Here is a 17,811-nt window from a genome sequence, read left to right on the forward strand (position 1 = left end):
CCGCCCGTCTGCCCAGCGCCGCCTGAGCCGCCCGTCTGCTCAGCGCCGCCTGAGCCGCCCGTCTGCCCAGCGCCGCCTGAGCCGCCAGTGCCGCCAGTCTGCAAGGAGCCGCCAGTGCCGCCAGTCTGCAAGGAGCCGCCAGTGCCGCCAGGAGCCGCCGGTCTGCCAGGAGCCTCCGGTCTGCCAGGAGCCGCCGGTCTGCCAGGATCTGCCAGATCCATCAACCTGCCTGAGCTACCCCTCAGTCCCGAGCTACCCCTCAGTCCCGAGCTACCCCTCAGTCCCAAGCTACCCCTCAGTCCCGAGCTACCCCTCAGTCCCGAGCTACCTCAGTCCCGAGCTGCCCCTCAGTCCAGTGGGGCCCGTTGTTAGGGTTCCTAGGCCAAGGTTAGCGGCGAGGGTCGCCACTCAAGGGACGCTAAGGAGGTGGACTAAGACAATTATGGAGTGGGGTCCACGTCCAGCGCCAGAGCCGCCACCGCGGACAGATGCCCACCCAGATCCTCCCCTATAGGTTTAGATTGTGCGGTCAGAGTCCGCACCTTGGGGGGGGGGGGGTACACGTTCTGACCATCGTTCTTGTGTGTTTTCCTTGTTTTAGTGTTGGTCAGGACATGAGCTGGGTGGGCATTCTATGTTGTGTGTCTTGTTTGTCTATTTCTATGTTTGGCCTGATATGGTTCTCAATCAGAGGCAGGTGTTAGTCATTGTCTCTGATTGGGAACCATATTTAGGTAGCCTGTTTTGTGTTGGGTTTTGTGGGTGATTGTTCCTGTCTTTGTGTTTGTGGCACCAGATAGGACTGTTTTGGTTTTTCATGGTTCTTGTTTTGTAGATTGTTGTATTTTCATATTTATTAAAGATGTACAAAAATAACCACGCTGCATTTTGGTCCGCCTCTCTTTCACCAGAAGAAAACCGTTACACTGGGTAAGTTTCTAAGAGCTTTGCACACCTAGATTTTACAATATTACACATTATTATTTTTTTAATTCTTCAAGCTCTGTCAAGTTGGTTGTTGATCATTGTCTAGACAGCCAATTTCAAGTCTTGCCATAGATTTTTAAGCCAATTTAAGTCAAACTGTAAATAGGCTACTCGGGAACCAGTGGTGTAAAATATTTAAGTAAAACTTCTTTAAAGTCCTACTTAAGTAGTGTTTTGGGGGGTATCTGTACTTTACTATTTATATATTTGACAACTTACTTTTTACTCCATACATATACCCTGACACCCAATAAGTTCTCATTACATTTGGAATGCTTAGCAGGACAGGAAAATGGTCAAATAACTCAATTATCAAGAGAACATCCCTGGTCATTCCTACTGCCTTTGATCTGGCGGACTCACTAAACACACATGCTTAATTTGTCGGGGGTGTTGGAGTGTGCCCCTGGCTATCCATCTGGTTTGCTTAATATAAGGAATTTGACATTTTTACACTTTTACTTTTGACACTTAAGTATATTTAAAACCATACTTTTAAACGGTTACTCATAATATTTTACTTGGTGACTTTCACTTTAACTTGAGTCATTATTTATTAAGGCATTTTTACTTTTACTCAAGTATGACAAATTAGTACAATTTCCAGCACTGTCAGGAACATTCAATGTCGTGTTGGTAAGCAACTCCAGTGTATATTTGGCCTTGTTATAAATTATTGTCCTACTGAAAGGTACATTTGTCTCCCAGTCTTTTCCTCAAGGATTGTGTCTGTGCTTAGCCTTATTTAGTTTATTTTAATAAAAAATAAAAACTCCCTATTCCTTGCCGATGACAAGCATACCCATAACATGATGCAGCCACCACCATGTTTGAAAATATGAAGAGTGGTACTCAGTGATGTGTTGTGTTGGATTTGCCCCAAACATAATGCTTTGTATTCAGGATATAATTTTTTTTGTTCAGTTAATTTTTTTTACAGTTTTACTTAAGTGCATTATTGTAAACAGGATGCATGTTTTGCAATATTTGTATTCTATGCATGCTTCCTTTTCACTCTGTCTATTAGATTAGTATTGTGGAGTAACTACAATGTTGTTGATCCATCCTCAGTTTTCTGCCATCACAGCCATTAAACTGTGTAACTGTTTTAAAGTCACCGTTTATCACGCCCCGACCTTAGAGTTCCTTATTATTTTCTATGTTTGGTTAGGTCAGGGTGTGACTCGGATGGGAAAGTCTATGTTTTCTATTTCTTTGGTTTTGGCCATGTGTGTTTCCCAATCAGAGGCAGTTGTCTCTGATTGGGGATCATATCTAAGTTGTTATTTTCCTTTTAGGTTTTGTGGGATCTTGTTTTCTGATTAGTGTTTTTTGCCTGACAGAACTGTTCGCTTTCGTTTTCACGTTTGTTATTTTGTTTGAGTGCTTTTTGAATATTAAAATCATGAATACTTTCCACGCTGCGTCTTGGTCCCCTCTTCCTACCACAAACGAGAACCGTAACACCGTTGGCCTCATGGTGAAATCCCTGAACAGTTTCCTTCCTCTACGGCAACTGAGTTAGGAAGGACTGTGTCTTTCTAGTTACTGGGTTTATTGATACACCATCCAAAGTGTAATTAATAACTTTACCATGCTCAAAGGGATATTCAACGTCTGCCTTTTTATCCTTTCTACCCATCCACCAGTAGGTGCCCTTCTTTGCGAGGCATCTGAAAACCTCCCTGGTCTTTGTGGTGAATCTGTGTTTGAAATTCACTGCTCGAATGAGGGAACTAGTAAATAGTTGTATGTGTGGGGTACAGAGATGAGGTGGTCATTCAAAAATCATGTTAAACATTATTATTGCACACATAATGAGTTCATGCAACTTGTGACTCCTAAACTTATTTAAGCTTGCCATAAGAGGTTGAATACTTGACTCAAGATTTCTCAATTTAATTCATTTTAAATTCAGGCTGTAACACAAAATGTTTTTAAAAAAACAAGGGTGTGAATACCTTCTGAAGGCATTGTAAAGTCTTTGCCTATTGGATGTAGTCATTTACTCTGAATTATTCTGTAAAAGTATAATGTGTTGTATGTAGCCTACACTGTAATCGTTTGTGTCAATTGTTTTGTGAGTAATACATCCTGTTAGTTGAATTGAGTAAATGCAGTCCTCGTTTTAGAGCCATTCTTTGATTGAATATAAGCTCATAAATTAGTGTAGTCATTGGTAAACCGATCTTTTGATGTACATTTTATGTCATAGGGGTATATTTTCTAAGCTGTTACGACTACTGTGACGTACCATTTGATAATAGTATGCTTACTGTTTAAACTGTAACACGTCAGATTACTTTAAACTTGAGACTACAGTTGTGCTCATATTTAATGAAGTCTAATGGTAAATGTTATGTACACTATAGACATTAGATTACACATTGGTACTTTACATCTTGGTCTAAGATCAAGTAGATAAATTAAAGCTTGGACGATGGGTGCTATAGACAGCGCATAAGCCTCATAATAATCAGTTATCTTAGAACAAATGTAATTATAGCATCTGAGTGATAATGTGTAGACTCACAAGCGGGCTAGATTCACCAGTATACATTTATGATCTATAGCCGTTAGTCACATGATAATGGAGTCAGATTGATGAATGTAGTTTATTATTATTAAACACAATTTGAACTCATCTACATGTGTGTGTTAGAATGTTATACATCTCCTCTCACCACCCGGAGGCATATCAGTCTCTGCATCACTAGGCTCTTGTCTAGACATTACCATTCAACACCTTTACTCAAACACTAGCTGCAGATAAAAAAAAGCAGTGGAGGAAACAAACCCAGGTGTACCGTTCTCTTTTTGTCCCTCACTTTGAGAAACAAACTCAGTCATTTCAGAGCTCTAGTCTTCCTCAATGTCTTATCATTCAGTGGTTGTTGCTCTCAGCTCCACAGAGAACGCGCCAGTTCTCAGTTCAAAAATAAACGGTATATCAACTGTACCTCAGGAATATATATATCCTGTGTCTACAACAGTGTTGTCAGTTTGTGCTTACTGTTTGTGTTTACATGTGCTAGAGAATGTAGTCTAGCTGGTCTCATCAAGTAAAGTTACAAATAAACGGAATGCTTAACTCAAATAGAACTACACACACACATACAATCGCACCGACACACATAAAATCAAGTATAAAACAAAATAGGTAGAATTTTCATAATTTCCCTAAAACAGCGTTTCTTTAAAACCCATGCAGCAGCTTTCTCTCGCGCATTTCACAGACTTAGTTAAGGCAGCACTGCAGTCCTCATTGCCCTTTTTTTCAGAACGTTCGTCAAACATCTCTAAAACTAAACCTCTGGGTCTAGTGTTCGAGAACTTACAGAACACTAGACCAGTGGGTAGCTGGCTGCCGTGGCGATGCCACAGTGGTTCTTCCTGTCTTTGGCCATGTAGATGTAGCCTTTGTCTCCCCATTTCTCGCTCCAGCTGAGGAAGAGACAAAACATGTTAGTCCCACAGTTCTAGTTAGTAGGAAATTATAGATTCACTGCTGCTTTAGAGAAACGTATGACTTAGACCATAGTATCAGGACAAGAGAGGCATATTCCCCGATGAGGAAATCAACACATCCCATAGTGGTGACGTAACAAACAAAAAACATCCTAGGAAGATACTATGTACTGTACCTGTTCTTGACAATCCAGAATTTCTTGCCATCTACATCCTCTCCTTCAAAACCGTATCCCACCACCAGAACTCCATGGTCAAGCTCCACACTGCTGCACTCCTGCTCATAATAGATCCCTACAGGGAGAGGACAGTTAAATTAGTGGGCTAAGTTACGGAGTTTACTTCAGTATGTAAAACCACCTGATCTCAAACCTAATAGTTGGTTACTTAGCTAGTAACTAGTTAGAAATATTGGTCACAATTTACTTCAAAGACAACACCATTTGTACACGGTGAACAGGACAATAGACCAGTACAGATCACTGCCACCTCAAAATTGTAGGTAGGGAATCCAATCCTTGCAAATAATGTTACACAAAATTGAAGTTGCACCGCTAACTGCTACTCACCAGACTGGTAGAACTGGAAGGATTCGTGGCTGGCATCGATGGCGACAGCGATGGGGCCGACAGACGCCACAGCCATCATCAGAGCGTGTTCTTTGCCACTGGGGATGTCCACAAAGCCAGTTTCATTGACAGCACTGAACTCTGGTCGGTAGTGGCAAATATCATCATCCTGAGTTAAGAGAGAAGAACAATGGCCATGATTAGTAAAAAAACAACATATTCCAAATATTCAAACAAGTCGGTCATTCTTGGAGACAAATCCCACTGTAATGAAGTGGAAACTCAAATTTTCAAAGTTGAAGTTGTAAGTCATTCCAGATCGACAGCAAAAACTGCATGATCTGGGACCAGGCTAAAAGAATAGGGCCTTACTTTTAATAAATGCATCTTCATACCCTATTATATTTGAATTCAGACTAATAGAACACAGGGCCTTACCTTGCCCACATAGGGGTAGGACGCCTCTGTGTCCAGGCCGCCGTTGTCCTTTACATACTGGAACGCCAAGTCCATGAGACCCCCATTACAGCCCTCGTTGCCCTGGGGTCTGGAGCAGTCCATCAGGTTCTGTTCACTCAGAGACACCAGATTGCCAGTCTTCCTGAATTGCTGGCCCTCTATGGCTCCGGTGGAACTGAACGCCCAGCAAGACCCACATGAGCACTGAGGGGGTAAAGGTTGTTAAACATCTTGTTACTTTTTCATGCCAGAAAACACTGACGTGCATATTACGCCAGTAATAAATACATTAAATATATATATATATATAACAATATATATGGGCAATTTGCCGCCTTATCTTCCGGATACTGTAAATTACAATCATGGTAAACAGCAGGCAAACAAGCCAGATAGTTCTCTGGAAGTAAAACCTTATTTAGTGACACAGCAGTGTGTGGATGAGTCATGACTCATGAGTGATTCAGGTCTCACCTGGTCCTTGATGGGAGTGACGTAGCCCTTCTCTCTCCAGTCCACGGCTTCAGGGGCCTGCAGGTAATTGGGCTCCATGAACAGAGAGCCCTTGTACTTCCTCTCAGTCGCCTGCTTGTAGCCGTTCATGAGCTGCCTGAACTCTTCGTTGGTCTAGGGAGGAAAGAATCAGAACATGTTGAAACGTAATGTCTTCCCTGAAAAGATGTGGTTTGTAATTTACCATCTGAATGGGAAATGTAATATTTTTTTATGTCTTAGGACTGTTTTAAAAGTTGTGAACTTAGCCATAAATCCTGTGTGCATCTTTAAAAGACTACGAGTAAGTTTCAATTCTCTTCTCGGGATAACTATTCCATTCCTGCTTGATAGTTGAAGAAACCTAACCTACGAGTCTGAATACATTCCTGCTTTCATTGTCAACGCTGATACCTGTGCCTGTGAAACATTTCATACTGTATGTGCTTTAGCAAATCTATGGCATGACAACAAAAATATCCAGCTATAGCACACACACAGTATGGGAAAGAGCTGCTGAAAAGTAGCTCCTGCTCCACAGTAAAATGTCTCAGCAATAGACTTGGACAGAAGCTCACTGGAACTGATATCAGCACCTGAAACTTTCTACTGCTTTAGTTCCTGCACCTCATAGAATATTAGCTCAAAAGTCCTGCAGTGTTCCTGGATATAAATATATACAGTACAGGCATCCAGAATGCCTTTTCCTCCAGCACCCATTTCCTCCATGTCAAGCACTGCTCAGCAAGGTGATTCTTCTTACCATGTCACCAAAGTTGTTCATGCCCAGACGGTAGGAGTGTTTTCCCATAGAATGGTCCAGGTTATGCATCTCAATCTTCTTCAGGTTCTTTTCCCAAACCATCCTCCTCCAGCCCTCCTCGCCCTGTAACAATGAGTGAAAAACAGTGAGAAAATATACACAATCATATACTGTCCCAGAACTATGTGCACAATCCATGCAATTAATGATAATAATGTAATAATGTAATTTACAGCTACATGTATGCACCAATTGATCAATTTGAGCCCCTTGTTGAGAGCAGTGGAGGATGGTGGGAGGAGTCAAAGGAGGACAGGCTCATTGCACTGGCTGTAATGGAACTGAGTCAAAAGTGGTTTCTAAATGTTTGATACCATTCCAATAATTCCATTCCAGTCTTTACAATAAGCCCATCCTCCAAATCTAATCCCACCAGCCTCCACTCGTTGGGAGCTACTGAGGGGTTCCTATGACGATGTGCTCCTCTACTTGTGCTGAAACACCCACCTCATGGTAGTTCTTGCTGTGCCAGTTCTTCCACAAGTGCCAGTGGCCCTCCAACTGAGAGTCAAACATAGGGCCCGCATACACAGCACTCATACAGAGCACCAACACTGCCAAGTACAGGGACATCATGGTCAAACAGCTGTGGAGAGAGAGAGAGAGCAGAGCTGAGTCAGCCTTGTATTTTCAGTGTAAAGAAGCTATATAGCATAAAATGTTGACTTTGTACCTTTGAAACAACGGCATATCTTCAACGTTATGTACAACAACAAAAAGTCTGGGCAGCACTTGATCTGGGCAGAGTTGATCAACAACTATCCATTTGGTCTCCCATCCAGTGTTTTAACCAAGGCCAGCTTAGCTTTGACATGTCACTGACTACTACCAATGTGGTATTGTGTGAATGATTGAAAAATCTCAATTGAATTTGTTTTTAAATTACATTTAATAAAAATGTTTTAAAAAATCGCTGTTACTAAGAAGTCATTACAAAGGGTAGCTTTAACAGAGAAAATTAAATTTAACCATCCTTTATAAGTCATATCAATTGTAATATTTACGCCAATAAAGCACTTGTGAAGTCATCAGCAGCTATTGTTTTAATTCAACCTAGGGTTCACAAACACATCACCTTGCACTTTCACCATCCTGTGAAGTTAATTCATCATAATTGATTTGATCTGCAGCCTAATAAACTGCATGCTTTCCCAACTAGTAGTAGAGTGAGGTCCACACTACTACTCCAAGTTTACTTCGATATGATGTGATTATACTCACCAACAATCACATAATTAATTTTACTGACACAAAAAGACTCCACCTAGTCTAGACTATTTTGTGTTGTCGACATTTGGAAAGTTAACTGAAAAATTGTTTCCATCAGGTGTGTCATTACTTTATTCCGACATGTATTTTACTTGCTATACCACCGTTGGGTGGAAATGTGGTTTGTGAGAACAACAAAAAAAGCCCCCTTCCAAACTACCTTCCGCTCGACACCAAAATAAATTGATATCAATTACTTTATGTGATATCCAGAAATATTCGAGGAAAAGTTTGGTAACAACCGGCAGAAAAAAGCAACATCAGAAACGGTAGACTAATATTGTCTTTTTGTATCAATCAAATCAAAGAGCAAATGCCCCTGGTTAATGTCCATAACCCAAAATCCTAACACTGTGCAAAGAACAGAATGGAAAGCTGTACTTACTTTTTCCCGTCAATTTGCAGTAGCAGGGTGATGATATGTGCTGCTGTTGTTGTGTAGTCAGTGAACAAGACACGACACTTTATACAGCCAGCTAGCTATATGTCCTATAGTGGTGGGGGCTGGCTTGTGATTGGCTGAAAGGGGACCGTATATCACACTGCAGGCCCGCTGAAAGATAATTTAAAGATCTCAGGTCCCGCCCGGTGTAAATAGCCCAGCATGTGATTCCTGACCACTTGACCGTTTTCATCGACTCCGTAAAGATAAAACATCAAATTTGATTAAACATCTTTAGTGGGTGGATTAGATTACTGGGAAGCAAAAGGGTAGAAAGACACGTTGTAACATCGAGTCAGTTTCCATTACCATTTTTTCATCTTCGGTTACTTTGTAACAGTTCTCTCATCATGTGCGGGCGCGGAGGAGATGAGAGCATGGCACGCTAATGCTTATACAGCAATGACAAAGAAATAACCAGAAAAAAATGCTAAACATGTTCATTGAACAGTAATGACATGAATTTAGGAAGAAATGTTACATGTAGTCTAGTACCTGAAACTGAGTGGCCAACAACAAACGCCATATGTCCCTGCTCTGTGAAGCATACAACAGCTTCAGTGTTTGTTCAACCATGTCCTAATATGATAGATTCAAATAATAGCCTGAAGTTGAGAGAATGAACAAATTAACCTACATTTATCTAGCTCAAATAAGATTATCTGCATTCTTTAGATACTGATTAATTATTGTGTGATACTCTGCTGTGTCAAGAAAGTTCTGATGGGCTTGTAAATCATTTGTTTGTGTAAATAATCATTCCAATTTCATTTGAAAGGTGTCTTACAAGCCTTTCAGTGTTTTCCTACCTCTTCTGCACATGTTTTATTTTTAAACATTGATAATACATTTTAAACCCACTAAATCAAAACACACAGAAAACACACTAATCAATACATTGTTTCTAAACAATTGTGTAATGTCACTTTTGCCTTGTCAGCTTTGGGAATTTCTGCCTGTCAACCAAACATTCACACAGGAAAAAGGGGAGGGATTCTCTTCTTGGGCTGCTGCTGAATCTGTTGTTACTGATAGGACACACACACACACACACACACACACACACACACACACACACACACACCCTGTAGATGTGTGGTTAGTAAAATGATTCCTTGATTGGTATTGGTGTGTCTACAAAAACACTTCAGGGAAATCAATGAATGGATGGGTATTGAATAATTCATTAGGTTTGTTTAAGATTTCCTAGTATTGATCGATCATACTAAGAAGTATGTTTTGATAACAATGCAGTAATGTATCTGTGTAACTTCAAACTTTTGCTGACGCTGATTACAATCTAACAGAAACAGATGCACTTACTCCCCCTGTCAGACATGAAGTGTACTGCAGGTAATGTAACAGTCATGACCATTGAGTTCAATACAGAGTTGAAAACCGTGCATTTGGAAAGTATTCAGACCCCTTCACATTTTCCACATTTTGTTACGTTACAATCATAGTTTTTCCTCATCAATCTACACACAATACCCGATAATGACAAAGCAAAAACAGCTTTAGAGAAATGTTTGAAAATGCATTACAAATAAATAACTGAAATATCACATTTACATAAGTTTTCAGACCATTTACTCAGTACTTTGTAGAAGCCCCTATGGCAGTGATTACAGCCTCGAGTAGTCAAACGTTCATAGATGACCAGCAGGGTCAAATAATAATCACAGTGGTTGTATAGTGTGCAACAGGTCAGTACCTCTGGAGTAAATGTCAGTTGGCTTTTCATAGCCGAACATTCAGAGGTCGAGAGGTCGAGACAGCAGATCCACTTATTTTTCAGCTTCTCCTCTTCTTTCCGACTAGAGAGCGACTTCTAACGGTTAGTCAGCTCAGAAGTAGATCAGCAGGCCTACCATGAACAGAAATAGTGTACAATCACACACTAATTGCAAGTTTAGCCTACTCTGACAAATGATAACTTGACTTAATGAAAGAGAACTAAAGGCAGGTAAACTTGTGTGTGTGGTAGAAAACCCTATGTTAACCTTACACTTCTCTCTGTCAGTTTCAACTAAATGGACTCTAGAGTGTGTAAAATAAAAACACAGGGATAATATCGCTCTAAATAAAAATCAAACTTTATTGGTTGTGTAGACAGATTTGCAGGTGTTCTAGCAGGTGGCGCGAAAGGCTTATGTTACTAGCTCCCACAGTGCAGTAGAATGTCTAGCAAATACAATAAAAATACACAAATAAATACACAAATGACAGAACAAGTCCAATTAACAATCCAGAATAGATATACGCATTAGCATGAGCATGTGTCAGAATATATATATATGTGGTGTGCATGAACCGTATATTATGGAAGAGTATGTACAGTAGTAGCTAGCTATATTAGGATCAGCTATGTCGAGAATACAGTATATACACTACCAGTCAAAAGTCTGGAAACACCTACTCAAAGGAGGCTGAGTTTCATATCTTCTCTCCGCCCGCTCAGTCTTCTCAAATGAACACGAGCTGAAACACACTGCTCAATGCACACACGAAGGGGACTAAAACACTCGACCATGACTAGGGCTGTTGCGGTGAATGTATTACCGCCACACCAGTTGTCATGAGTCATGACTAGGGCTGTGGTGGTCATGAAAATTTGTCAGCCGGTGATTGTCAAGCAAATAACTGCCGGTCTCACGGTAATTGACCGTTAATTAACATAAACACACTTAGCATCTCCTGGCTTCCACGTATAGCCTAAAAGACACCGATGCAGACCTTTGGAACTTTTTCATTTTAAAAAGTCGAATGTAATGTAATATTGTATGTAATATTGCCTACACCATCACAATAATTCCATTATTTATTTTCCACAGGTCTAAAGACACATGAGAGGAAGAAAATGTAGTCTATTTCAGAAGAACGGAATAGCATACTCTGAGGTATCCTTATGTTAGTCCCTGATCTGGCTATGCCAAATGGCTGTGAGCTACACTAGTTCACTTAGCAGACAAGATTTGCTTAGAATTCTGTGCCATTATTTTATAGCATGAAGAATGCAATTGAACATAGCTGAATAAAATAGGAAGAATGTTTCTCCAAACGATTTGAGGGAGTGCTCACATGGGGCTATTCTGTGTTGAGGGGTTAACAAAGAAACAGGTCCTCCTATTTGTTTAATTTAGAGTTATTTATGCAACTGTGGTTGTGATACAAACGTTGGGCTATATGTTTAGATGTTTTATACATTCTAATGCTGCATGATGCAACTCTAATGATGATTTGAAAAAAGTTGCATTAAAGGCATGAGCTCTGCTTTGTTTCGTGTACACTTTTCATCAGTCTCTCATTCACAATTTGACAAGCACTTAATAATGCCTCGAATTTCCTGCCGGCATCCTCCTAGTGTGGCCATAATGCCCCCTAAAGAAATCCATGCCGTAGTGCCCTTGGGCTGAATATAATATGTATAATTCCCTTCTCCCAGTTCCATGTTCCAAAGCACCTCACTCACATGGCTCTCAGATATCTAAATTCTTATTAACCAATGCTTCTCACGTGATCAGATTCATCTCACAGAGGCATCTGACAGGCACATCGGGGACTCAACTGATTGGGTCCTTCTTATGGAGTTCCCGAGGTGCATATTGAAGATATTGGAAGAACTGTCCACATTTACTTTCGTCAGCCAACAAGATGAGTAGGCCTAACAAACAGAAAAAGCACTAGCCTATATCAATCTACTATCCCCCATAGTACAAAGTTGACCTATTCTATCGGTCAAATTATCCTTCAGTGTGAGAACGAAATATTCAAAACCCAAATTAATAGAACCACTCGCATCAAAAAAACATTTCAAAAGCAATGAGGCTGATGCAACAGATCATAATCTTTAGCTTAAAATGTTCATAAACGATTAGGCTTTTTCTTCACATTATAAGCGCAGTAATGCACAAACGGCAGTAGGCTATGTGCGAATGTTCCTAAATGCAATCAATTAGCGGGACACCACCATTCTCAAAAGTGACCACAAATGCTATTATGCATGTAATGCTTTATTATAAAGCTGCATTTTTATGGTGAAAATGGTCTTCCTCAAAACCTAAAACTCACGCGCCGCCTAAGGATGCCAGTTAGGCTCTGTACCGGTTGTAAAACAGATGAATGTTCTTAATTTCAATTAGTTATTTGGCCACTTAGTTGTGATATAAACTTTATCAAAAACATATAGGCCTGTGGACTAGGCTACATGAGGTGTGAGACTATGACGTGAATACGTCGTAAGAAAAAGGCATGCGCTGTTTCTTGCCTTACTTGCCTACACAAGCTGGGAATCACTCACAAATGATAATATATCATTGACAAGTGATAGGCGAATATAGTCATCCATCAGACTGTTCTTGGCCAACAGCTCTGACCCCCCCGCAGCTACTCGCCCAAGCCTCCCCAGCTTCTCCTTTACCCAAATCCAGATAGCAGATGTTCTGAAAGAGCTGCAAAACCTGGACCCGTACAAATCAGCTGGTCTTGACAATCTGGACCCTCTATTTCTGAAACTATCCACCGCCATTGTCGCAACCCCTATTACCAGCCTGTTCAACCTCTCTTTCATATCGTCTGAGATCCCCAAGGATTGGAAAGCTGCCGCAGTCATCCCCCTCTTCAAAGGGGGAGACACCCTGGACCCAAACTGTTTCAGACCTATATCCATCCTGCCCTGCCTATCGGAGGTCTTCGAAAGCCTGGTCAACAAACAGATCACAGACCATCTCGAATCCCACCGTACCTTCTCCGCTGTGCAATCTGGTTCCCGAGCCGGTCACGGGTGCACCTCAGCCACGCTCAAGGTACTAAATGATAAAAGACAGTACTGTGCAGCCATCTTCATCGACCTGGCCAAGGCTTTCGACTCTGTCAATCACCATATTCTTATCGGCAGACTGAGTAGCCTCGGTTTTTCTAATGACAGCCTTGCCTGGTTCACCAACTACTTTGAAGACAGAGTTCAGTGTGTCAAATTGGAGGGCATGTTGTCCGGTCCTCTGGCAGTCTCTATGGGGGTGCCACAGGGTTAAATTCTCGGGCCGACTCTTTTCTCTGTATATATCAATGATGTTGCTCTTGCTGCGGGCGATTCCCTGATTCACCTCTACGCAGACGACACCATTCTGTATACTTCTGGCCCTTCCTTGGACACTGTGCTATCTAACCTCCAAACGAGCTTCAAAGCCATACAACACTCCTTCCGTGGCCTCCAACTGCTCTTAAACGCTAGTAAAACCAAATGCATGCTTTTCAACCGTTCGCTGCAAAATAAATAAAAAAATACAAAATAGCTTCCAATACTCTTCTTAGCAAACTGGATGCAGTTTATCACAGTGCCATCCATTTTGTTACTAAAGCCCCTTATACCACCCACCACTGCGAGCTGTATGCTCTAGTCGGCTGGTCCTCGCTACATATTCGTCTCCAGACCCACTGGCTCCAGATAATCTACAAGTCCATGATAGGTAAAGCTCCGCCTTATCTCAGTTCACTGGTCACGATGGCAACACCCACCCGTAGCACGCACTCCAGCAGGTGTATCTCACTGATCATCCCTAAAGCCAACACCTCATTTGGCCGCCTTTCCTTCCAGTTCTCTGCTGCTTGTGACTGGAACGAATTGCAAAAATCGCTGAAGTTGGAGACTTTTATCTCCCTCACCAACTTTAAACATCTGCTATCTGAGCAGCTAACCGATCGCTGCAGCTGTACATAGTCTAGTGGTAAATAACCCACCCAATTTACCTACCTCGTCTCCATACTGTTTTCATTTATTTACTTTTCTGCTCTTTTGCACTCCAGTATATCTTCCTGCACATGACCATCTGATCATTTATCACTCCAGTGTTAATCTGCTAAATTGTATGTTGTCTGTTCACACTGCTATACTTCATCTTGGCCAGGTCGCAATTGTAAATGAGAACTTGTTCTCAACTAGCCTACCTGGTTAAATGAAGGTGAAAAATATATATATATAAAAAAAAAAATCTTGTCTTAAAATATACTAAATAATACGTGAGAATTTTGTTTTGATTTAGAATGGACTATTATCATGCACCGGTTTCAGAACAGGGGAAAAATACAAGTCATCTATGCACTTAAATAGCGAATGGAGGACTTAATTGTCATGCTAGCCAGGTAGGCTATATTCCTGTTGTAAAGCAAAACAATGTGCTTAATATTAGGGAAGTTGAGAAATATAGTCAGCCTAAAGGAAGCTGAAGATCCTATTTTTAATAGAAGCCATCACTGTTTCCTCACGCAATTCCATAGCCTGTAGAAATGTTGCGCAACATGAGCTCATGGGCTCTCATGAAGTGTTTGATTAGATTTTTATACACATTTGCATTGATGTCAGAGAGGATTAGAGGGACAATAGAGTGCTGAGTACAAGGCAGTTAGCAAGTTTGGTGGGCTAATGACCATCAGCAGCACCAGAGCTTGGAAAAGCCTAATTACCATGACCACAGTAAAAATTTAGCATGACCGTTGAGTCATAGTAATCTCCTTTTATGCACTCTGGACAGTAAATTGGTAGTACCCAACTTGCTAAAGACCATCGGGTCGCTAATGGACTGATACTCAGGGCTCCATTGTTCATCTTAACCACTCCTGACATCAATTCAAATGCAATCGATAATCACAGCAAACAGTATCTTGCTTTTAAAACTCACCTCACTGTGATTGATCAATTTGAAGAAAGAAGTTTAACAGCAGGTTGAAACTAAGTGGAAAACATGGTCGTTGTGGGTGTTGTTTCAACGGCGAACACAACGACAGTGCTTTCTACGGTGATGATTAATTCAAAACACCCATACGCATATTTGAACTTATGCAAATGCATAGGCCTTTGAGCACTTCAAATCAAAGTTTATTTGTCACGTGCGCCGAATTCAACAGGTGTTGTACATGCTTACTTACAGGCTCTAACCAATAGTGAAAAAAAGGTATTAGGTGAACAATAGGTAGGTAAAGAAATAAAACAACAGTAAAAAGACAGGCTATATACAGTAGCGAGGCTATAAAAGTAGTGAGGCTACATACAGACACCGGTTAGTCAGGCTGATTGAGGTAGTATGTACATGTAGATATGGTTAAAGTGACTATGCATATATGATGAACAGAGAGTATCAATGGCGTAAAAGAGGGGGTTGGCGGGTGGTGGGTGGGACACAATGCAGATAGCCCGGTTAGCCAATGTGCGGGAGCACTGGTTGGTCATTGAGGTAGTATGTACATGAATGTATAGTTAAAGTGACCATGCATATATGATAAACAGAGAGTAGCAGCAGCGTAAAATAAGAGGGGTTGAGGGGGCACACAATGCAAATATTCAGGGTAGCCATTTGATTACCTGTTCATGAGTCTTATGGCTTGGGGGTAAAAACTGTTGAGAAGCCTTTTTGTCCTAGACTTGGCACTCCGGTACCGCTTGCCATGCGGTAGTAGAGAGAACAGTCTATGACTGGGGTGGCTTGGGTCTTTGACAAATTTTAGGGCCTTCCTCTCACCGCCTGGTGTAGAGGTCCTGGATGGCAGGCAGTTTAGCCCCAGTGATGTACTGGGCCGTACGCACTACCCTCTGTAGTGCCTTGCGGTCGGAGGCCGAGCTATTGCCGTACCAGGCAGTGATTGCATCCAGTCAGGATGCTCTCGATGTTGCAGCTGTAGAACCTTTTGAGGATCTCAGGACCCATGCCAAATATTTTTAGTTTCCTGAGGGGGAATAGGCTTTGTCGTGCCCTCTTCACAACTGTCTTGGTGTGTTTGGACCATTCTAGTTTGTTGTTGATGTGGACACCAAGAAACTTGAAGCTCTCAACCTGCTCCACTACAGCCCTGTTGATGAGAATGGGGGCGTTCTCGGGCCTCCTTTTCCTGTAGTCCACAATCATCTCCCTAGTCTTGGTCATGTTGAGGGATAGGTTGTTATTCTGGCACCACCCGGCAAGGTCTCTGACCTCCTCCCTATAAGCTTTCTCGTCGTTATCGGTGATCAGGCCTACCATTGTTGTGTCGTCTGCAAACTTAATGATGGTGTTGGAGTCGTGCCTGGCCATGCAGTCGTGGGTGAACAGGGAGTACAGGAGGCGACTGAGCATGCACCCCTGGGGAGCTCCAGTGTTGAGGATCAGCGTGACAGATGTGTTGGTACCTGCCCTCACCACCTGAGAGCGGCCCGTCAGGAAGTCCAGGATCCAGTTGCAGAGGGAGGTGTTTAGTCCCAGGATCCTTAGCTTAGTGATGAGCTTTGAGGGTACTATGGTGTTGAACGCTGAGCTGTAGTCAATGAATAGCATTCTCACATAAGTGGTCCTTTTGTCCAGGTGGGTAAGGGAAGTGTGGAGTGCAATAGAGATTGCATCATCTGTGCATCTGGTTGGGCGGTATGCAAATTGGAGTGGGTCTAGTGTTTCTGGGATAATGGTGTTGATGTGAGCCATTATCAACTTTTCAAAGCACTTCATGGCAACGGACGTGAGTGCTACGGGTGCTACTCATTTACATTTAGGCAGGTTGCCTTTTTGTTCTTGGGCACAGGGACTATGGTGGTCTGCTTGAAACATGTTGGTGTTACAGACTCAATCAGGTCACTGGGCAGTGTCACTGGGCAGCTCGCGGCTGTGCTTCCCTTTGTAGTCTGTAATAGTTTGCAAGCTCTGCCACATAAGACGAGCGTCGGAGGCGGTGTAGTATGATTCAATCTTAGCCCTGTATTGACGCTTTTACTGTTTGATGGTTCGTCGCAGGGCATAGCAGAATTTCTTGTAAGCTTCTGGGTTAGAATCCCGCACCTTGAAAGCGGCAGCTCTACCCTTTAGCTCAGTGCGAATGTTGCCTGTAATCCATAGCTTGGTCGGGGTATGTACGTACGGTCACTGTGGGGACGACGTCATCAATACACTTACTAATAAAGCCAAAGACTGATGTGGTGTACTCCTCAATGCCATCAGCAGAATCCTGGAACATGTTCCAGTCTGTGATAGCAAAACAGTCCTGTAGTTTAGCATCTTCTTCACCTGACCACTTATTCATAGACCAAGTCACTGGTGCTTCCTGCTTAAAGTTTTGCTTGTAAGCAGGAATCAGGAGGATAGAGTTGTGGTCATATTTACCAAATGGATGGGGAGGGAGAGCTTTGTAGGAGTCTCTGTGTGTGTAGTACAGGTGATCTAGAATTGTTTTCCCTCTGGTTGCACATTTAACATGTTGATGGAAATTTGGTAGAACTGATTTAAGTTTCTCTGCATTAAAGTTTCCGGCCACTAGGAGCGCCGCCTCTGGGTGAGTGGTTTCCT

General features: G+C 41.9%; 1 protein-coding gene across 1 annotated transcript; it reads right to left on the reverse strand.

Annotated features, from left to right (window-relative positions):
- Window positions 1-3,588: 3,588 nt before the first annotated feature.
- Window positions 3,589-8,609, reverse strand: LOC110515925 (cathepsin L1-like). The gene is made up of 8 exons (XM_036977608.1): window positions 8,453-8,609; window positions 7,246-7,384; window positions 6,739-6,861; window positions 5,958-6,110; window positions 5,463-5,687; window positions 5,025-5,193; window positions 4,632-4,749; window positions 3,589-4,431 (listed from the first exon to the last, which is right to left on the reverse strand). The coding sequence occupies exons 2-8, from the start codon at window positions 7,372-7,374 to the stop codon at window positions 4,332-4,334; spliced, it is 1,017 nt and encodes a 338-aa protein (XP_036833503.1). The 5' UTR covers window positions 7,375-7,384; window positions 8,453-8,609; the 3' UTR covers window positions 3,589-4,331.
- Between the last annotated feature and the right edge of the window lie 9,202 nt (window positions 8,610-17,811).

Source organism: Oncorhynchus mykiss, chromosome 5 (genome assembly GCF_013265735.2).
Source record: "Oncorhynchus mykiss isolate Arlee chromosome 5, USDA_OmykA_1.1, whole genome shotgun sequence".
In the NCBI taxonomy this organism is placed as follows: domain Eukaryota; kingdom Metazoa; phylum Chordata; class Actinopteri; order Salmoniformes; family Salmonidae; genus Oncorhynchus; species Oncorhynchus mykiss.